This window comes from Antennarius striatus, chromosome 4 (genome assembly GCF_040054535.1).
Source record: "Antennarius striatus isolate MH-2024 chromosome 4, ASM4005453v1, whole genome shotgun sequence".
NCBI classification, from domain to species: domain Eukaryota; kingdom Metazoa; phylum Chordata; class Actinopteri; order Lophiiformes; family Antennariidae; genus Antennarius; species Antennarius striatus.
The window spans coordinates 13545609-13567500 of record NC_090779.1 but is presented as its reverse complement, the minus strand read 5'-3'; the positions used below and the strand labels follow the sequence as shown (position 1 = coordinate 13567500).

Below are 21892 nucleotides of genomic sequence, written 5' to 3'. Positions count from 1 at the left end.
ATGGAACTGAGGATTTGGTTGACCCTGGTAGTCCTGCAAACAGAGGGCCAGGGCCCGATATGTCTAATAGTCACCAGATGGAAACACGCAGTAAAACCCCTCAGAGAATACCCATCAGACTTCAAGACAGGCCTGCAGTGGGCAGCAGAGAACAGGGCCGGGTCCCGTCCGGACATCAGCATCAGAGCCAGTATCAGCCCAGACAAGGTGAGGCGTCAGGACAACAGGCTGCTGATCTGTTTGTGAGTCGACAGCTACGTTTCTCATTTCTTCTTCCTACCTCTTCTACCTTACAGTTGAGAACTTCAGCCCCCACAGGCAAGGACAGTACCTGAAGAGACGCAGGCTGGACACTTGAGATTTTTACTACAGCTTTGTTGACTCAAAACTCCATTTTATCCCAATTTATGTAAATGTAAGAATTACTGTCCAACAAAGACATGTTTAATGGCTTTCCACCAAGATAAAAATAAAAATACTCAAAATCAGTCATTTCGTCTATATTTATATGGTATTTGTGTATTAGACAGTATTACTCTGATCGACACTCCCCAGCTAGTAAAATGTTGATATATTTCTCTTTTTTGAACTATTCTCTGTAATCTCTAGAGATGGTTGTGTGTGGAAACCCAAGATTTCCACAGTTTTTAGAATACTCAGCCCAGCCCCTCTGACACCAGTAATCCCCTTTCTTCATAAATCTGACGCTCGGTTTGATCTTCAGCTGGTCATTTGGATCAGCACTATGTATCTAAATGAATTGGGTTGCTGAGATGTGATTGATTAGCTATCGTGTAAACAAGAAGTTTTATTTATTGTGTATTAATGAAGTAGCCGGTGAGTGTATACATGAAAACATTAAAACATCGATATTGCTCAAACAAATTCATTTAAACTCACAATGCTGCATCAAAAAAGAAACGTTGACGCTTCATTTAAGCATTAAATCTGCCACAAAATGAAATAACTCCAACTATTTGGTTTTTCATATATTACATATCATATTGTACAGCATTATTTTTGATTTGTAGTTTGTCAAATATTACGTACATCCTTCCACCCAAAGTGTGAAATAAAATGAAAAGTTATTCCTTTAAGTGAACACTACATAATGAGATGGTAGAGAGAAACTTTCCAACTCACAAATGGAAACAGCAGCCCGGTAAAAACACATGAATACACCAGTAAACGCGACAAGCAACTGAACTGATATCATTTATTTTTTTTTTACATTTTGTACAATGTGAAAAACATACACAAAACAGACACTGAATCACAGGAAGTCAATAAGGGGGTATCAGAAATATGAGCTGAACAGATTACCGCGTGTCTGACGCCTCAGTCGTGTATAATAGAGGTCTGTGATAATTACTGGTTACAAGCTTTGCTGAGAGCTTGTGCTGTACTAGTTTATCATTGTAAGGTTAAACATCAGTGAAGGTGGCATGCAGAAACCATATGCTGATACCGCTGACGGAGTGTGATATTGAAGTTGTGCCTGTGATATAAGTAAATGGCATTGAACAGATCACATTAATGATGACTTTCATGAAGGCAGATTAAAAAACTTTTTCCCCCCAATATTCCAATATCAAAAGCATTGAAGTCAGTAACAACCCTCATCAGCATGCAAGTGTTTCCATTACCCCTCAGTCTCTTTAAAACTTTAAACATTGCATATTCTGCATTGCAGTAACTTATTTTTTTCTCTAGAGAAGTTTAACTATTCGTCCAATCTACAAGCAGGCATAAGAGTCACAATGACAGCATGGCACTCCTGTGAGGTGGGTGAGAGTAATGTTGAGCCAGCATGAGGACAGCTTTCACACAGTGCCTCTATTTAATAGTTTAATAATAAATGTCAGCCAAACCCATGAATGCACGAACCAAATTTAGCTAGATGATCACACAACCAACACAAATATTACTGGGAAGAATGGGTCTCCACATGACTGTGTGCTCTTTATTCTGTCCTGTGTGGCGTCTAGTCAAACGCTCCAGCGTTAAATCCTCTGGATTGGCCGTGTGACACTTATGGACGTCGTGTCGGGTTGATGTTAAGAGTGAAGTAACTTTTTCTGCAGTACAGTGACGGCTATGGGACAAACAGATGAATGTGGAACTTGTCATTAGTGAGGATGCAAGGCACTAAAGTCTTCCCCACGTTTACAGGTTAGAGTGCACGTGCATGTCGAGGTCACCGCAAGCATACTGTCGTGACTGAGCTTTAGGTCAAAGCATTTACCTCACATTAACATATGTACAATTAAATAGAAAAAGGGGGCAGGGCAGTCACGGAAAGAAGAGCTCAACAACCCGCAGGATCGCTCCTGTCTGGTGAGTAACATACCAACAATAACAACCCTGCAATTGCACTTTTTATATTCCTTTAACTACATGTTGTTTAACAACCTTTAATAATAATTACAGTGAAACAACATCAAAATCTGATGGCTGAATACAGGTCCATAAAGAACATTTGTTTTATTAAATATACACGTACAAAAACAGACCACAGAAAGAGAGAACCCCAGACACTTGATATTTGAGACGTAAATATTATGAGCATTGATATTTACTGTGCTATGACTGCTAGCGTCCCGTTTATCTGTACTATCACTAAACTACTGGGAGAAGCTGAGAGCTGCCTCCCGTTCACAGATACTATGTCAATAAACCAAACGTTTTATTTTGAATTGCTACTATCTCACAGTTTAACACTAAGTGAAGTGGTTTCATGTGTCAAGTTGGGATTCATATTAACAAGAGATCAATATTGTGTAAAAAAAAAAAGAAAAAGAAAAAAAAAAGACAACCCACCATGCAAACACCCTCCTGTCCAGATTGTGATTTACAGCAGCATCACCTTTTAAGAGTCAAACAAAGGTGGTCAACACCAGGACGTTAGTTTTTTTTTCGAGACATGAATAAATCAGCATAATTATAAAACTGTATGGAAAAGACTCAAATTACAACACCAGACTCTCACGGGGACATAAATATGATAAACATGGACCATAACCCAGTGAAGAACTCTATGTACAGTCGATGCTTTACCGTGTTTGGGAGTTAAGGCCACATTTACAAGGGACAGTATATCCACTCTGCAATTATTGCATTTTACTAAATAGGTAGCCACTGGGATGAATTCACACTGTGACTGTATCCATTACAATCCTGTCTAACTTACTGCGTCTTTCTTCTCTCTATTCACACTTTACTTTTCCATCTCAGACAAACCTACTGCCCCGCTCCTCCATCTTTATCCTCCCTGACTCTCTGAGTAAACCTATCCAGCAATTTTATGTCAATCAACCAGACTGATGTGTAATCAGGTGCATCTAAATGGTATTAGTTGAAATTATTTCAGTCCCAGTTCAGCTTAAATCCAGGACCAGTAAGAAGGTGAACGGGAATCCCTCTGACCTTAAAGGAATGACAACATTACAATGTCTATTCTCTACAGACATCTTTGGCTGTTGTTGGTTCTGCATTCACGTCGTTACATCACCAGACTTGGCCAACAGACTCTTCACAGCTCGTTTCCACAGCTCATGGTAGGCTAAGGTGTGACACTTGTGCTGTGGATGTGTATTGCACTCTCCCTCCGTTTGCCACACAGACTTTGTTCTGCCTAAGAGGACTTGAACCACGTAGGTCAGAACGCTAAAAATAAAATTTGAAATAAAAAATATAAAGCATGATCTCCAGCCAGCTAAACCAACAAAGAGCCAGACGTTCCAGCTCAGGGACCGTCTGCCCCCCTGAGGCCCTGTTGGCCCCCCCTACTCAGCCCGGACCGGGGCCCTGGCTAGGCTACGTGGGCCTCAGGTTGGTCCCCCCCTGGCTGACGGATTTTTGGGGTCCTGGTGAGGTTGTCATGTGGTAGCCTTGGTGGAGGGACACGGAGGCTGTCACAGGTGGCTGGTACTGTGACAGCGGCTGTGTGGGGTTGAGCATGCTGACCTGGCATGTGTTAGTGGGTCCTGCCCACTGAGGAACGCTGTATGGTGGTGAGGCATACCCAAACCCCTGGGCGACGGGACCCAGGGAGCCTTTACGAGGCCCCAGAGGAACCGAAGGACTGGCTGGGTTTTGGAGATGAGTGGTGGTCGTGGTGTTAGAAGGTGGTGGGACTGCTGGGCAGAGATACCCCGGAGCTGAGAATTTACGGCCCATGTTGGCTGGAGGAACAACCTGTAGCAGATAAAAAAGAAGGGTTATTGTTAAATACATTAGATTGCTGGATTACTTTAAGACATAAATGTCATAAGAACTCTCTGCACGCCTACATCGTGGCCTGAGCCTGCCTGTGCTCCCGGTTTGGGGCCCCTCTTGGACTGGGAGAGGCTGATGGCGTCTCTAGCCCAGTTATCCACCAGTTGGTGCAGGTCGTCAGTGAAGGTCCCCTTGCCCTTCTGGGTGTGAGGGGCAGAAGACGTGGGTCCTGTGGCGTTGGTTAGGGAAGCGGAGTTGTTCTCATTCGTAGAGCTGACTCCACTTGATCCTGGGAAACCAGAAATTTGAACAAATAATAAATGGAGGGAATCAATTCCAGGATTGTTACTGTGAGGTATTAAAACGCTTCCACATACCTGAGCTGCAGCTGCCGAGGCTAGGCATGGATGGAGAAGATCTGAGCTGCTGTACGGGCGACCTGGTGACTGCTGATGATGCCTCTGCAGATGTGTCTGCAGCTTCTGCCGCTGAGGAGGAATCTCGCTTTGGAGAGGACTGTGAGCCGAGCTTCTGCGTTGAGTCTGGGGATCCTGAACACACAATTAAAATAAATACTAGTACAACATTTAGCCAGGAACAACCCAGTAAACACTTCAGTGATCAGAAAAGACTTCAGTTCTCCATTCTTACCAGAGTGTACAGGGCTGGGTTGTCCACAACTGCGAGCAGATTTGTGACTTTTCCGCCGGCGACGACCCCCACCCATTGCCACTGCAGGAGAGAACACCGAGGGAGGAGGAGCTTTTCCCATTCTCTTGAACAAAGACTCAATCTCTTCTTTCTGACGAGTTTGCAAAGCCTGGATCTCCATCATATGTCTGAGAGCAAGAAGAGAAAGGTAGAAAACAGATTCACGTAAAAATGTTACTGTTGAGCCACCAGATTACATCCATAACAGGAAATGAAGGAAGTAGTCCCTCACTTTTCTCTGAGACGGCTCATTTCTTTCTGCAAAGCTTCGTCTTCTGCCTCAGAGTCATCGTCATTGTCACTACTGTAATGGGTGTGAGTGTGATGAGGGTCAGAGTTTGAAGATGAAGGCCCATTCTGTATACCATGTGACGGACGTATGTCTGCTGCTGGAGCTGGGGTCACTGGGGGATCAAACACAGCAGGTTATTACTGGGGTTATTGTGGAATCCAGCACAATTGAACTTTGTTACAGCCTCTTTGCACCAATCACGTTACAGTTTACAGACTCATAATCATATCCAAAAAAATAAAGTTCAATGTCAGCAAGACGACCATTAAAACTTGAATTCAATTTGAGTCAGAATGGATGTTTAATAAAGTTTCTTCTGATGCGGTTCCAACATAATGGACTTTGAAGCTGAGGAGATTGGCAAGGCTACTGAATTTTTTAAAACGTGATTTAACTTTTAATTATTAATTCCCACTGCAGCCTTTAAATAAGAGTAGGTCAAGATGCGTCCATGGAGACTATATAAAAAAAACCTTAGAGTGCATTATAATATCAAGTGCAACACTTGACCAGTCATCAAAGAATTGGTGGAATCAAATGGTCATCCATTTTTAAAAAATGTTTCAGTAGGAGCACTGGTCTAACAACAGATAAACTGGCACTTAATCTAGATGAAGTGAATTCTCTGGAATATTAGTCTCACAAAGGGAGGGACTCGACACAAATTTGTGAAACTCTGAATTGACTACAGACCTGTGACAGAAAAACGTCCCACTTTGGAGCCAGAGTTTGGCCCGGATGTAGGGTTGGTGCTTGTGGACACTTGGAAGCGTCCGATAGTTGTGGACTGACTGGCAGAATCAGTGGAAGGAGGTGAGGGTCCATTTACAACGTCAGCGTTACAGACATCTCTGACCAGAACAGACGATCGGTGGAGGGTATTTTCTGGACTTGAGGGGGAGGAGGAGGAAGATGAAGAAGAAGAAAAAGATGTGGAGGATGGTGTGAGAGACGAAGAGGAGATAACACTGGATTGATCTGGAATGCTGCTGGATGCACCATCAGAGGCAACAGTCACCTGAAAAAGAAAGGAGGAAGGAAGTTTTAATGATGACAAAACTTTTCGGTCCGACTCCACTGACTGTAAGATGGGACCACAGCTTACTTGAAAACGACCACAGGTGAAACCCGCCGCTGGGGGCTGGACTGAGCTGCTTCCCTGAACAGTCTCTGGACTCAAAGCTCTTTTCAACCCAGTGTTCAGATCCTCAAGGGGTTGCTATGGAGACATACAAACAGGACGTAAGAGTTTGTCTAAATAGTTGCAATGCACATTTAAACGACTTGTTCAGTACCAAAACATGTAAATCAGGGATGTACTGAAATAGACCAAACCTGAACTGGTCCAGGAAACGGTGGCACAAGGTCAGATGGAGGTGTAGAAGCTGGATCAAAACCAACAGGTAACGTCTAAAAGATCATTTATGAAAAGAGAAATAGAGTCAAGATTAAAACAATAACAGAATAATATGTTTAAATGTATTCTTCATTGCTGAGGATATTGCTAACCTGTGCCCTCGGCTTAGTTGGTGGTGTCTGTGCGTGTCCTGCTGGAGTGATGCTCTGTCCTGAAGCGGCTGTGGGACCCAGGACACCCGGCACTCCAGAGGTGAGGGGCAGGTTAGACGGAGGCACTAGAGCAGCACCGGGGGGAGGGGATGAGGTCCCGGTGGGAGGGGAGGCGGTGCCCGTGTTCTGACTGGGATCCATTGGTGTGGAGGCTGAAGCAGAGCTCTGGTCTTTGAACAGGGACCGGAGCTTCTTATCTAGAGCCTGGATGTCGTCTCTGCCGGCCGTCTTAGTCTGGAGCTCCGCCCCTTCTGACTCCACCGGCTGTGGTGGGACCTGGTTCTGATTGGGCAGCGAGTTCGGAGGGCGGGGCTGAGTGGAAATGGGGACAGGCTGACTTTGGGAGGTTGTGTGCGGCGGCGCATGGATGGACGAGCTCGCCAGCTGAGATGACGTCACGGCGCTACTGAACGGCTGCTGCTCTGAAGCGGTGGCGGTGCCACTACTAGATGTCCCACTAGCAACAGCAGAGAAAGAGACAGAACTGCTGCTCAGCTCAGGTCCAGATGCTTTTGGGACAGAGGTCTGCACTGATGGAGGAGAAGTGGTGGAAGAGGAGGGAGGGATGTTGCCGGCTGGTGAATGCTGTGATATAGCCGTTTCATTAGCAGCCAGATTAGGATCACTAGGAGTTTGAGACTGCGTGGATACAAGCGGGGGAGAAACCCTGCCTGTGGAGGGAGTTGGTGGGGATGCTGTAGTAGATAAGAGAGACCCAGCAGGAAAAGTGGTGCCTTTGGTAGAAGCGTGGGCCTCTGGAGGAGCCAGGACGTTGCTGGAATTGGAGCCGATAGCAGCTTCAGTGGACGGGACGATGCCTGGTTCTTGCTCAGCAGTGGGGGGCTCAACGGCGCTGCATCCAAGTTCTTGCCTCACTTTTTTGAAAGCCTGCTGGAGGGTCCCAGATGGAGCAGACAAAGAAAGGCCCGACGTCATGGAGGGAGCTAGAAAGCAGTAAAAAGAGGAGTTCATTATGTGAAATCAAAACAAACATGTTAAAATGAGCATTCTGTTGTATAATACTCCCAACTAAACACGTATATAATGACTAACTGAATATAAAGTTTCCTTTCATGTCCTGTTGAAATGTATTCAACCAGGCAGACTTCTCTCTCACCTGGAGCAGGTTCATCTCCAAAGGACGTGTTGGCAGAAGATGCACCAAAGAACTGCTCTTTGAGGCGAGACTCTGGCACTGGGCTGACAATAAACCTCCGTCCTGCTGAATGCACCACCTGGGCGGTCGTACTGGGGGAAATCCCTGAGGGGCAGGTTCAAAGAAAAGGGTCACGTATGAACTTAAAATTAAGGACTTGATATTAAAGTGTTTATGTTTGGTTAAGGTTTTAACCTGGCAGCATGGGAACAGACAGTTCAGGCTGTTGTTGATGATCACTCATCTGGAAAGAAAGAAAGACTCGGGTGGGTTATGTCACCTGGCTCAGTGAGTGTGGACGACAAAGTGATGTGAAGAAGCTCTACCTGTGGAAAACCCTCCTTGATTCCCTCTCCCTTCTCATCGGCCATTTCGATGACTTCACGGACCTGTTCGATGAAGGACTCCCGCTCGCTCTCCAAGATGAACTCACTTTCAACCTGAGACGTAAAAAAGGCGTGATTACAATTATTGCATTTTGTTCTATTCTATACGAAGTTAGTATCACAGGATCATGTGGCAGGTATTAAAATCCACAAAACATAGCGTCACATTTCTTTATCACTTTGGTTTTTTTCATCAGTTACAACAGAATCCCATTGATTTAATGGGATTCCGTACATAGCAGCCATACATAGTATAAACGCTATACATATACAGCATGCTTCACCCTTATACTGAGAATATATTTATATAAATTATTTAAAATTCAAACACTATCAGATTATCTCACCCAAACATTTTGTGACTTTAACAAACTATTACATTCATTAAGAAATTTCAACATGTTTGTTCCAAACACTGAAGAATTAACACTACCATAATCTGTGCAATCTCCTCCGGATTATCACCGTCAAGGTCAAATTTGAAGGTCACCATCTTTCTGTTGTGCGTTTCTAGCTGGCATTCTGCAACTCTGTCTCCCACATTAGAGATCTGTGAAAAAATTATTTGGATTAAAACTGCTTGATGACAAACGGCTCGACATAAAATGTGAACAGTCACGTAAATTCAACTACATACACTGAGAACATTCAGCTTGGCCCTGGCGGTCTTCTCATGGCGAGAACGGCTGCGTACGGATCGCCGCTGGTGACGCTTCAGTGAGCGGCCCTCGTGGCGACCCCCTGATGTGGAACCTCCATCGTTTCCATCACTAAGACCTGAAGCTGCGTCAGACAGGCAGCTGAAAGAGGAATGTAACCATGAGAGACAGACAGGACATTTTACCAACATGCCTTTATAAAGTGACTTCCTTCTCACCTTTCTACAGACGGTGGCACCAGAGCGCTGGAGCCTGCAGGCGGCTCCACTGGTGCTGACTGGGCAATAGGGGCCTGAAACACAGCACATCAAGCAACGTCTGTCAAACATAAACCCTTCAATCGCAATGACACAATTATTTACACAATGTAACCAGGTGACCACGTAAATCTCATGCAGTCATTCACTGATCGCCCGTTACTTTACACCGATTGCTACAGGTAAGAAATTATATAAATCAGACTGTCCACCAGATGGTGTTGGTTCACAGATTGAGATCTGTTCTATCTTAGAAATGTGATTATTAATCTGAGGGTATACTCTGACACAAGTTGGGACACAGCCAGGCTTTCTTCAAAATCAGATTAAACAAAATATAAAATCTATCAGTGAAAGTAAAGTTTATTTGCTAACACAGGCTTTCAGCTTCAGACTTTTGCACCTTCTTGTAAAAATGGCCCTTTGGAGTTTCATTTTACTCTACTAAAAAACTGCTGTTTCAAATACGGTATGCCCCTCGCGCATTAACACTCCTGCCTTCATCGTGGACATCTGGCAGGCAGTCATGTGATACCGTACCCGCATTCTACTGGCGGACGGCATCCGGAAGTGCGCTATGTTCCGTGAGTCTCAGACTTCCATGTGACACAAAAATGTTTTCAACAGTCTATCAGAGTGTGGCTAAAGGTAATACAGATAGAAGGTGGTTTAATATCAGTATGTGGAGGGTTCATAAACGTTTAAATTACCGTAAATAATAAGATAAATAGTTTGTCGCTCTATCGCTGAATTTGTAATTTTTGTGTGGTTCCTGGAACGCATTGACCGCAAGGAACGAGGGCGTAGTGTAGACAAATAACTGACAAATTATGGTATGAGGTCATAAATTCCTGAGAATGTTAATATCACTCAAAAGTCAATACCTGTTTTGTTTTTTTTATTTCTAATGTGACACCTTCACAATGTAAATCTCACAAACGCTTATGGACTGAATGTTACCTGTGATAACTGGGACTAAACACGTTTTCTAATCGGTCTTCTATTAGCGTCAATACCATCAGTGAAAAATGGACATTTAGAGCAAATGAAAGCATGATTCCATATGATCTTGAGAGTGGTCGCTGTTTTCATGATACGCATGAGGTAACAGAACAACATGAGGATCAGGTGAGCTCTTCGGTGAATTCTCCATCATGGCCTGAACTGATGCATGATTTATGGGTTTTTGTCTTTAATAATTCACTTAAATGAAAAAACAAAACACCTGCTTTCAGTACTTTTAAATGATTCCAATGCTAACAATGACACCACGACAGTAAATATCAGGGGAATATTAACAATTAAAATAAAATCTCTGTACATTTTACAAGGTGTAAAACACTAACAGAAAAAGAGTTTAAATTGTAGCTTGTGCAACATTTTGCAGGATGACTGTTTTACCTCAACAAGTGTCACTATGTGAACCTGGACTGTGAGTATGACTTGTGGAATGTGTAAAAGAACAGTGTTAATCTGTTGTGCTCATAACGAAATGCATGTAGTGTCTTTGTGTGGGAGAAGCTTCACCCTGTTTCACTTGAGCTGTTGAATTTTCACAATAGGAAGAGGCAAGAACACCGTTCTATGCTCTCACATTTTGGTAGCAAGTCTGTTGATACTAAAATTCATGTGTTAAAGCATTTATAGAGCTCTACGGAAGTACTGAAATACATTTTATATATATATATTATATATATATTTCTTTTCTTTCTAAAAACATGTATTGTGCAGCCTGAAGCTTTTTTCCCCCAGAAGTATGAGTGTGCACATACTTCAAGGAAACTAAATGTTTCACACCTGACCCCTAAGCAGCTATTGTTTTGTCCTTGGTAGAGTACCTGCGGAGCAGAGAGGCATGACGCCTGATAAAGGAAGTACAGATGTTCTGCGTTGAGTGGAGGAGACATGAGAGGAGTGCTTGGATCATTGGCCCAAGACTAAGAGTCAAGCAGGAATATGCAGCATGCAGAAAGGAAGGATGGATGAAAAGAATAGGACAGCCATAATAGTTAAAGCAAAACACACACAAACACAAATGCGCAAAGAAATTCAGAAAAGAGAGAAATTCATAAGATCAAGACAAACAGTGCAATTTATAAGAAAGCGCTACCTGCTGAGCTCCAGGCTGTGTCAGTGGTAGAGAGGAGCTCTGAGCGGGACTGCTGCTGTCGGGCTGTTGGTGCTGCTGTGGGGGGGACGGCTGAGGAGGGGAAGGTATCATGACTTGTTGACTAGGAATCTGTAAGAATAGAACCAAAAGGGAACAAAATGGCACAAATCAGATTAAACCAGATAACTATGAGAAAAACAACTGACTTTTCCTTATGGCATTTGGACTATTTCCTGAAAACCCAGTTTTCAGGAAATCAGAAAACTCTCTGATCTGTATCTTTCAGCTTCAGTCTTGGCTCTGTTCCAGCGTCACATGCACTTACCTGCCAGACAACATAGCTGCACATATTAGATCAATCAGAAATGTACTGATCTATGGACATTTATGTTAAGCTCCAGAGGATAATTTAGAGGCGTGTACATCGCATGTCAATTCATATTGTTCAACTGGATCTGATATTCTGAGTGCCATAACTTAAGTGTACCAATTATTTATAAAAATTCAGAGCAAAGGCTTGTCTGCTGTGCAGACCAATATAAAAATTATACATTTTTATTTCCTAGAATGTACAACCTGACCGGCAGTGTGGGAACAGGAAAGTGGGATATTTATCTACCTGAGGGGGAAGCGATGGTTGGTAGTAAACTCCATACTACAAGAAACAAACATAACATAGGGTAAGGGTAAGAAAATTGGGAAGGAAAAGGAAAGAAAACTATGGAAAATATTTGAGACGAGGCTAAAACTTCTGGGATTTGACACAGCTGCCTACAGTAGAAAATATCCTGCAAACTTTAAAGGTTAACTTAACACTCTCTGAAAATGAGAATTTGCTGACTGAGTGGTTGAAGTTCATAGTTTTTTGGAGATATAAAAGTGTATTCAAGGAGTGTTCAGTTCAACCAGGCATTGTTATGAGGTGTGTTGATACCTGTACAAAAATGAAACTCAATCAGAGGTCAGTTGGTGTAAAGTTACTCTTTAAATATGTGTAAAGACACAGTACATTGTATACCTGTGGAGGAGTAACTGAAACAGACTGGCCACTAGATGCAACTGGACCTTCCGGCGGGACACCTTGCATCGGGGGCTGAACCTTTTAGAACACAGAATCAGAAATTTGATGAAAACATGTCTGGAAAGAAAACAAACTAGCTTCAATGAGCAAAAAACAAAAATACACAAAAATTCAGTTTGTAAATATTTCAATTCTTTTCAACTCAAGATTACGGTATATCCCGTTTTCAACATGGCTCACCACGGACAACGGCGACTGGTCGTTTTGTGTCTGGGAACACGACACCTGGGGCTGAAGGTGCTGACAGCTAGTGGAGCTATAAGTGATTCCGGACTGGGAAGGCTGGGCTTCATTCAGGATGGAGGAGGCAGGTAGTCTGTCCACCATGTGCCCGCCTATGAAAAGGGGACAAGATGGTTCATTTATGAAAGATGCACTCCCTTCGCTGACTGTGTGACTAGAAATGATCTTCAACACACACCTCCTGCCATGTGTGGTGGTTGCTGGTGTTGTTCCGTCTCAGCCTCCTCTGATTCTGCCTGGATGGTGGCCACACTCTGGCTCTGAACTGAAACTGGGACTTGCCCAGTTGAGTATGGAGCATAGGGGACCCCTTGTGCCACACCAGTCAGTTGGGTTGATTGAGGAGTGCTGTAGTTGGAGCCTCGAAGGTTCTGCTGAGTGGCGGTTTGGGATGACATCTGTGAGGTGTGCTGGTTTGGTTGTGGAGGGACGTAAGCGGCAGCAGGCTGTGGAACCTGCTGCGACTGAGGCAGCTCGATGCTCGACTGTTGTCCTAATTGCAGGATCTGATTCTGTTGTTCGTCTTCCAGCTTTTTCTTCTCCTGATCTTCTCTGACCTTCAAGACAGTCAGCAGCAGATTTATTAATTCCTTCACTTAATAACGTTTACATATCACAGCATAGGTTCATCCTATGGACAGATGTTTTGAAGCGACAACACTCCGTGTCCCCACCTGTTGCCGTTGTGCTCTCTTACGACTAATTAGAGACACTCTGTCCTTCATGGCTTTTGCTATGGTCTTGTGGTCGCCATCGAACACATATCCAGACTCAACCTTCAGCACGGATACAGAAATAATTCAGCAATACACATTTTTAAAAGTGCAACAAAAGCTTTTTTTTTTTTTTTTTTTGAGGTGTTGTATTTTTAAAATTCAAATCACCATTTCCTGAGCCACATCCTCTGGAACGTCTTTGTTGAGGTCAAAAGAAAACTCTATGGCTTCATTGTCTTTGTACTTCCCCTTGAGTTTCTTTACATCCTCAATTCTAAGCCACAGCTTGATAGCCTCCATCTCTCCATCGTCCTCTTCTGCCAACTCCACACGGACCCCTGTGTCCTCCTGGAAGAAGGCGTGGTTCAGAAGGTCCTTGATTGAATACCTAATCAGAAGGAGAATTGCAGTGAGCAAATACATCCTTTTTGGACAGCTACACCGCTCTACACCCGTTACATGTTCTCTGAAGTTATAGAGACCTCTCATCCTTATTCTGACGAATGCAGCCCTCGATAATCTCCTTCACTTCAGGACTGGCCACCTTGTCAAAGCTGCCTGGTTTCACCCCCTACAGAACACACAAAATCATCAATGAGAATGGATCTTCTTGCCCTCATCTCTCATTTTGGATCCTACCCATACCTCGATGTCGTTATTGACGTAAATACCATATGAAAATGATGAGAGTGTCATGTGATGGGGCAAAGAAAGGCAGACAGTAGATGTTGGTTAAAGAGAGGTGATATAGAAGCAACAGGAAACCGTATGTGCTACAGAAAATGGAGGACTGAGAATAGGAATATTATCACACAGGAATACTTTTTTAAAAGCATGTGACACAAATTTGAACGCACCACGAAAGGACTTCTTTACAACAAAACCGCCTTTTTCAGACTCAGCGGTGCGATCCATTTGTGGCTCACAAGGAGTTAAGAACCAGTTTTGAATACTTGTAGAAGGGTAAATAAAAAAATCCTCATGTTGAATCACATGATAATAACTTGTATTTGCACTATGCTTTTATGAAACACACAGGGTATCGGTATTGATTTTGAAGCATATTTCATATATAACACTCCAGGTGCAGGCAAAATATATTCACGATACTCTTGTAATAGCATTAATATGAACTTAGTCAGTAACTATGAATTTCAAATGTATGAATAAGAGCAAAACTATGTGACAGTCATTGCTCTTCTGACGTCATCACAAGCCCGAACCATTGAGCCAAGACTGTGCTTGTTCAGCCTCTTATCAATCATCCACGCCTCAGGTCCACATGGTTAACCCACATTCAGCACCATTCAGAAGCAGAAAGAAAGTTAATGTTAAGTTGATGAAACGCTGTCTCACGTTGTTAATGTTTTCTATTTAGTCTACTTCGTCTTTATAGAGGTAAATGGGACATTTTGAAATGTAACAGGACAATAACGTAATAACTGGCCAATAATGCAATAACTTTTGGCTAATAAGGTCATAATTAGGGCTTTGGGTTATCATTAAATTATTACGTTACTGGCCAAAAGTTATTACGTTATCAGTTCAGAACTTTTATTACGTTATTGGCCAGTTATTATGTTATTGGCCTATTGCATTTCAAAAACAGGCAAATTTATGACATTATCGACTGTTATTGGCTTTAACAAGGGAGATATTATATATATAATACACACACACACACACATATTTATATATAAATGTCTGTGTGCGTGTACACACACACATGTACGCACACACACACGTTAGGATGTGAAATATTGTAGAAGACTGGATAAACGTAATGTACGCCTGATAAAGAGGTGCTAGCAGGACTTTAGTTGAATTCCAATGGGACTCTAGACTTTTTAGCACGCAGGAGGAGATGTAGGCTAGAAAAAAGGGTGACATGGAGAGCTGAGAAGAACACTTACGCTGGTAACTCTGCGGTAGATCTGTGCAGCATTCTGGCACTCTGAGTAAGGGTACTCTGAGGTGGCCATCTCCAGCATGCACATTCCAAAGGCATACACATCCACTGACTCGTCGTACTTCTCCTCATACATCTCAGGCGCCATGAACTCAGGGGTACCTTAAATCAAAACAACTATTCAGAACTCTCGAACTCCCTTACTGATTGAGTGGGCTTCTCACAACCCAATGCCCCTCCGCTCCTCTAACCCGTGAGGGGTTGAGGAAGAGGAGGATGAGAGGAGCGACCGGTCGTCTGACATCTCCTGGGGTAGAACCTGTGAAGAGAAAGTTGGAAGAGAGGAAGGAAAAAAGAAAAGGGGAAGGAAAGCAAAAAAAGAGACAGAAAACAAAAAAGGAGGGAGAAGCTTGGCTCAGTTAGACTGCAGAGAAAAAAGCACGTGTTTGTCTGTGTAAGACCCTGACATGTTTCAATGTCTTAGCCAATGTGCAGAACACACTTCATTTGCAATATTCAAAAGGGCTCGATAACAATATCTCCAGGCCCAAACATAACACAATTTTTGGAATGAGACTCCAGTGTTATGATTAGATATGGAAATGGCTTTTGTCAAGACCTTGCCTTAAAACCCACATGAAAATTGTCTTTTATAGAACACTCACCTTTCGAGAACTGACTTACCATCCATCACTTCTTGACCTGCAAGAAGAAACTGTTACGTTCAAGGCTGAGACAGATCCCATGGCTAGCTACAGTGCTGAGCAGTGTGTCTTTGCACATCAGCCTTGTTTACTTTATTCCTCATTTTACATTCAATCTCAGGTCTTACACAGAGAAACATATTTGGTCATTTGAATGTAATTGCTTTTGATTTTGATGTGTGTTTCAGCACACTGTCAGACTTACCAGGCCCATTAAAGTTCATACTTACTTAATGACCAGCAGTACCCTATTCATTCCAAACAGCAGAATGGGGCACAGCTGAGGCTAGAGCCTACATTTTAAAAACATACCCAAAAAAAATGTGAAAGTAAAGAAATGAAATAAAAATAAAAACAAACAAAAAAAGGGCAAAAGGCTGACAGAGAAAATGTGGGGAAAGCTCCCAGGACACAAAGATGGAGCAAAAAGAATCTGCAGTCCTGCAATAGTTTAAAAGACATTAAGAGACAAACACTAGAAAAAAAACCTGTTGAGGCAAACCCATAGAAAGAGATGTTAACGTTTTATAGTTATAACCGGCAAACAGACCACATATTTTCCAAACCACAGAACAAAGACCATTTTATGACAGAAGCAAAGGCCATTGTAATGATATTATTACTTAGCAATATGAGAAATGATAGGCGCTACTTACATTCAGTAGGTGCCTGGAAAAAAACTATTTTTGGATAAACACAGAACAGAAATATTCTGTACAATGACCAAACTTGATGGAGTTAATGTGTGAGTGCAAAGAGAGAAAGCCTTGTGGTTATCTTCCAAAGATTACCACAGTATTTGGCCTCCATTTGAGCTGTGGTTTGAGAGAAAGCTGAAACACTGTGGTCTGTTTTGAACCACATCATCAGAAAAACATGTCCAAGGAAAACACCCTTTTTAAAAAGCATTTTCAACACCAACATAATAAGACCTCAGAGAAGGTATTGCCCCACATCAGAACAGGGCCTAGGAGATAGAAATAACTTTGAATTCGTACCTATAACACTCTTGGCAAATGATGCACGTTTGAGTGTGGCCAGTCCTAAATCTCCTATCTTGACAGATCCTGTTGGGCCTGTGATGAAAATGTTGTCGCACTTCAGGTCTCTATGAATGATGGGAGGAGCCCGAGTATGAAGAAAGTGGAGTCCTTTGAGGATTTGTCGACACCAGCTACGCAGAACTTTAATTTTCATCACTTTGAACCGCTTCAGATATCTATAAGAGAACAGACCAAAATTTTCAAATATCCTCTGAGAAGAAAACATTCATTGTAAGCAAATTTAGGCTTTTTCTTTATAGTTCTTTATTAAAGCAATTAACCCTAACCTTTAATTGTGTTTAATAATATACTTCTGGACGTTTTATAAGATCAAGGAATTTATTACATCACCTTTTGGTCATAAAAGTTCAATATTTTGTTTTCTGCAGGTTAACACAATAATTTAGAAGTATATTATAATCCAGGTCAGGATGGTCTTTTTAAATTACAAAGTTCAGCTCTACTAAATTAAGCATGTAAGAGGTCTGCATCAATGTATTTTTCTCTACCAGATATGACTCACGTTTTTAGCGTTCCAGAAGTCATGAGTTCAGTGACCAGCACGATGCACTTCCTGCCTTTGGAGGGTCCCTCCCAAGAGTCATAAAAGCGGACAATGTTGGGATGCTGTAAGCCCTTTAACATCCCTGCTTCTTCCTTGAAACGTTGCCTCTCAGCCTTTGAGAGTTTACGATCCTGAAAAGGAAATACAGATAATACTTTTAAGATGTTACGCATCACACAGAGCTATATTAAACAGACTAATGCTTCAGGTTTAGACAGTGAAGAACAGACAGTCTGCACCTAGCTGTAAAATTTTACTAAGATGCATTGTGATTTAAATTTCCTTTAAAAAATATTTCATTGCATTTCGTTTCACTCTGGAAATGGTACATTTACAGTTGAGGCAAAGGTAGGTGGATCTATTTTCTAAGGAAGTTAACTGACAGCCACGTGGAATATGTTGAGCTTTGTCCTAGATTCATGATAGCCACAATGAGAGAAAAACAGCTTGACTGACACTGAAAGACATTACACAGTAGACCTGATGTCATAGAAATTATAAAAATAATAGCACTTAATCTTTGGAGTATACAAAAAACATCACATTCATCTCACTTGCGCTTGCCTCTCTGAAGTAGATTTAAGCAATGTAGAAAAACAAATTCATTATAAAAGACAGTAATCTGAAATATGTATCACTGGCAATTTTAATAAACCTGTGTATTATTATGATCCACATCAACAATAATTGATTAGATTGAAAATTATTTTAATTATTAATACATGCATATTGGCCAACTCTGACATTACAGCTGTTTGAAATGAGGAAAATTTGTGTTCAGAAAGGTTTATTTTCTATATGTTCCAGGAAACAATATTCTACAATGAAAAAGAAATGGTGTTTTTTGTGTGGTTGAATCAACCATTCTATAAACTGCCTGATCCATAAATAAAGACTGACAAAAATATTTTCAAAATGATTGTGTATTAAATATGTGTACAATCCATCTCCTCAAGTATCCTGAGTAATTCCTGGTATGACCTACATTTACAGTGCGTATATAAAAGCAGCAAAGCCACACCAGGTAGACAGGCCCAGTGTAACCCTGTAGCCAAAGGCCTCAACTCAAAGCCCAAGAGACGTGGCAACCGGCCAGCATGACCAGAGAACAAATTTGCAGGAAGAAGGCAAGCACTTGCATTTGTGTGCGCTAGATAAAGATAGAAAACTTTGTTATAACTGACACAAACTGTTGGGGGTTCTTAAGTAGTTTGAGTCTGAATGTTTTTAACATTTTCCAACATGAAGATATACATCAATGAGAAGAAGTTCAAGGAAACATCGTGTAAACGGTTAGGTGCCATTGAAGACACTGGATGTGAAAGCAATGTCAGGAAATGGGGGTCAAAAGAAGACCGGAGCGTCAAAGGAGGCCCTTCCACACAGCTGGACCAACTGACCTACTTACTAGTGTATTTTTCTAATGGAGAAATTATTCCCTTTTTCTCTTTCTGCACATCATGAGAGCAGTTATGCAAAGCATCCATGACTAGCATTCACAACCGCAGAAGTTCTCTCCCTATGTGTGTAACACCATCCCAAACAAATACCAAATTATGATTTCATTGTCAGCATGTCCCCCGTAGACATGCTACCAGAAAAACGGATTTAAAACAAATTTACAAATAAGATAAGAACTGTATTGTTCACAATAAATCATTTACCATAAACTAAAATGTCTGCAAAGCGCAACACAGCTTGGGTTTTACTTTGAGAAACACATGCAAACTCACTGCTGATTTATGATAGCACATTTTCAGGGAAATCTGCTCGCTTTAAATAGTTGCAGGCTCTCCCTGCATAATGTATAATGAGAGGAAGCAGTAAGATGAAGATTCAGTACAGACTATATACTAGGCAGTAACCCAGTGGCCAAACTAATGTCAGAGCCTGAGATTTTTTGAAAGAAACATAAAAGGTAGTGCAGACCTGGGGAATGAGCGCTACACAAAAACAAGCCAACACTTACATACTGTATGTAACCACAAGACTTGCTCTGACTGTCACTTGCAGGAGTTCTTTGGCTGGCTTTCTGTCCTGCTATTTACCGTAAGTACCGTAAGTAAACTCTGATAAGAGGTCAAGTAGCCACTCTTCACAAAAATTCTAATACTATAATATACTATTGTAAATTTTCCCTTTTAGATATTTTATATAAAAATATATAAAAATCTTTGAAGTAACAACTGAAACCTAATTTAACTGTTTGTAAAGTGAGGAAAAAGTTATCTACGGTGTCTAGCACTGGAACAGCAACAGCCACAGACAGGAATTTATTTCCATAGTAGCATGTCCAAGTTCTTAATGTTACACCTCATATTTTTGTTTTAAGAACAAATTTGAACATTTCCGATCCGTAAGTTAGATCTTGATTGAAATTTAAAAATAAAAATAGGTGTCTCGGACAGTGCAGCTTTGTTGATTTTAAGCATTACTTCAAAACCTTTACAATGCTTTCACAGATTCACGATACTTTTCTACAGCCAGTCATGCCATTACATTCTGTATATCACCCTGAGCTTTACATATCAAAAAAAAATTTACAAACTCAACCTAACAGGCACTAGATGACCAACAGCAATTGAATCTATTGTACTGAATTACAACGGCTCTACCTGACAGACTGGGCATGAGTCAGGCCTCTGAAGAGACAAGTTGCCACCGCTGTCTCTGAGATAACAACTCTGACTGCGATAGCCTGTGGAGTTTCTGACTTCAAGTGGAAAAAAATACAGTATTTCAAATATCTTGGTAATACACACATGGATAAAGGCTAATAAAGTGTAAGAATGAAGTAAACATGCCTTTTAATATCTTCCAAATCAAAAAAGTTAATAAACAGTTCATCCACCCACCAGAAGCTAATGCAAATTATTTAAAGTGTAAGTTATGATCAGCACTATAGCTATACTTCTGATCACTTTGTCGAAGTGGATCAAACAAAAATGACCTCAGTTCATCAAAATAGAAAGCATTAGATACCATCGAATAACAACCAGATCTCTGTACCCACTCATTCAGCACATAAGGAACTGTGGTTGGGATAACTTCAGCTTTATGAATTCAACCATAAATAACGAGCCCTAATAATATCTGTTCTAATGATTTTATGGCCTGAGGAGTTTTAAGCCAACACTTACATCTACTGCCAGTTAACTAAAGTACCATCAAACCAGAGCAGAGAACACTGCTTCTAGGCAAAAATCCCCATAAATAATCCAACAACCCTTAAAATAGACTTAGTGGAGAAAGCCTGTGATCATGCTAAAGGCTGGCACTGTGAGGTCCCTGCTTTGAGTTCTGCTCTGAGTTTGACACTGAGGGCTACATGAAACCATCTGAGTAATACAGTACTGTATTGCTAGATACAGTAGAATACCTAATATACTGTATATTGCTAGAATATCTAATGGGCTGATAAGCAAATGGTCATGTTAAACTCCACACTAGATGTTATTTTACATTACATTATGAGAAATCTGTCTTTACAGAAAGAATTTTTCTGTCCTTGTGACGCTGTGTTACTGAGGTCAAAGATCAATGTGACTGTCATTAAAGCTGTCAGAAACACTCAAGTTAACAGAAGCAGGCCATTTCATATCTGCGAGCAGACTACTCATCTAAAATCAATGGAGCACAAAGAAAATCAGGGGTCGTCTTCGAATGCAGGGAGAAATGTTTGTCCAAAGAGCTACCAAGAGAGCCCTCAAAATTAACTGATAAGGTATAGATACCGTTTATGATCTGTGTGATTTTGCTAATTTGTGTGGAATAGAGGGTGACTTGCACTTATAAGAATACGAAAAGGATTAAGATCTGCTGACAGTTAGCTACACAATAATCTCAATATGTTAATTTGTGATCAACAAATAATCATTGAGTAAAGATTATCATACAGCCAAGGCATATCTTGTTCTGATGAATAATGACCTTATATAACTGGAGAAACAACTTATTTCAATAAGCCTTTTTTATATTCTTACAGTCTTGCTCAGCGATTCAAGAGATTAAAATTTGAAATGTTACAACATTTCAAATTTCAAAGCGAACCACAACACAGCAAACGCTTCATAGCTAATGAAGACAGTGCCTGGTGAATTTTGAGTACTGTACTGTGATGCACGAAGCCGGCATTCAACCCTCCTGTGTTTTGATCGACACAGTCATCCTTATTGATTCATGAAATTTAACAACTTACATCTTAATAACAAATAACTAAGTGTTGAAACATGACTAAATAGGTACAAGTAGGGTTGATATATCAAGTATTTAT

The 21892-nt window shown here is 41.4% G+C and overlaps 2 protein-coding genes across 5 annotated transcripts in view; one reads left to right on the top strand and one right to left on the bottom strand.

Moving 5' to 3' along the window:
• The window catches only part of rad52 (RAD52 homolog, DNA repair protein), a 3659-nt gene extending 3182 nt beyond the window's left edge, over positions 1-477 (top strand). For both annotated transcript variants that reach the window (XM_068313331.1, XM_068313330.1), the window contains 2 exons: positions 1-207; positions 297-477. The exon at positions 1-207 is cut by the window's left edge and continues 30 nt beyond it. In XM_068313331.1, the coding sequence (XP_068169432.1) occupies positions 1-207; positions 297-358 (269 nt within the window). In that variant the 3' untranslated portion in view covers positions 359-477. The remainder of the gene's footprint in view (positions 208-296) is intronic.
• A 725-nt stretch (positions 478-1202) lies between these two features.
• Positions 1203-21892, bottom strand: part of LOC137593401 (serine/threonine-protein kinase WNK1-like) — a 30645-nt gene continuing 9955 nt past the window's right edge. For 2 of the 3 annotated variants that reach the window (XM_068312069.1, XM_068312071.1), the window contains exons 3-28: positions 17578-17750; positions 17010-17230; positions 15312-15469; positions 13881-13969; positions 13567-13786; positions 13357-13458; positions 12861-13239; positions 12620-12774; positions 12377-12457; positions 11978-12013; positions 11359-11487; positions 9210-9283; positions 8970-9132; positions 8766-8882; positions 8273-8386; positions 8142-8190; positions 7908-8051; positions 6731-7734; positions 6557-6631; positions 6327-6440; positions 5915-6239; positions 5162-5333; positions 4870-5057; positions 4596-4769; positions 4293-4507; positions 1203-4197 (exon numbers count right to left, since the gene is read on the bottom strand). In XM_068312069.1, coding sequence (XP_068168170.1) covers positions 3817-4197; positions 4293-4507; positions 4596-4769; positions 4870-5057; positions 5162-5333; positions 5915-6239; positions 6327-6440; positions 6557-6631; positions 6731-7734; positions 7908-8051; positions 8142-8190; positions 8273-8386; positions 8766-8882; positions 8970-9132; positions 9210-9283; positions 11359-11487; positions 11978-12013; positions 12377-12457; positions 12620-12774; positions 12861-13239; positions 13357-13458; positions 13567-13786; positions 13881-13969; positions 15312-15469; positions 17010-17230; positions 17578-17750 — 5052 coding nt within the window. In that variant the 3' untranslated portion in view covers positions 1203-3816. The remainder of the gene's footprint in view (positions 4198-4292; positions 4508-4595; positions 4770-4869; positions 5058-5161; positions 5334-5914; positions 6240-6326; positions 6441-6556; positions 6632-6730; positions 7735-7907; positions 8052-8141; positions 8191-8272; positions 8387-8765; positions 8883-8969; positions 9133-9209; positions 9284-11358; positions 11488-11977; positions 12014-12376; positions 12458-12619; positions 12775-12860; positions 13240-13356; positions 13459-13566; positions 13787-13880; positions 13970-15311; positions 15470-17009; positions 17231-17577; positions 17751-21892) is intronic. The other variant, XM_068312072.1, reaches the window with a different exon arrangement.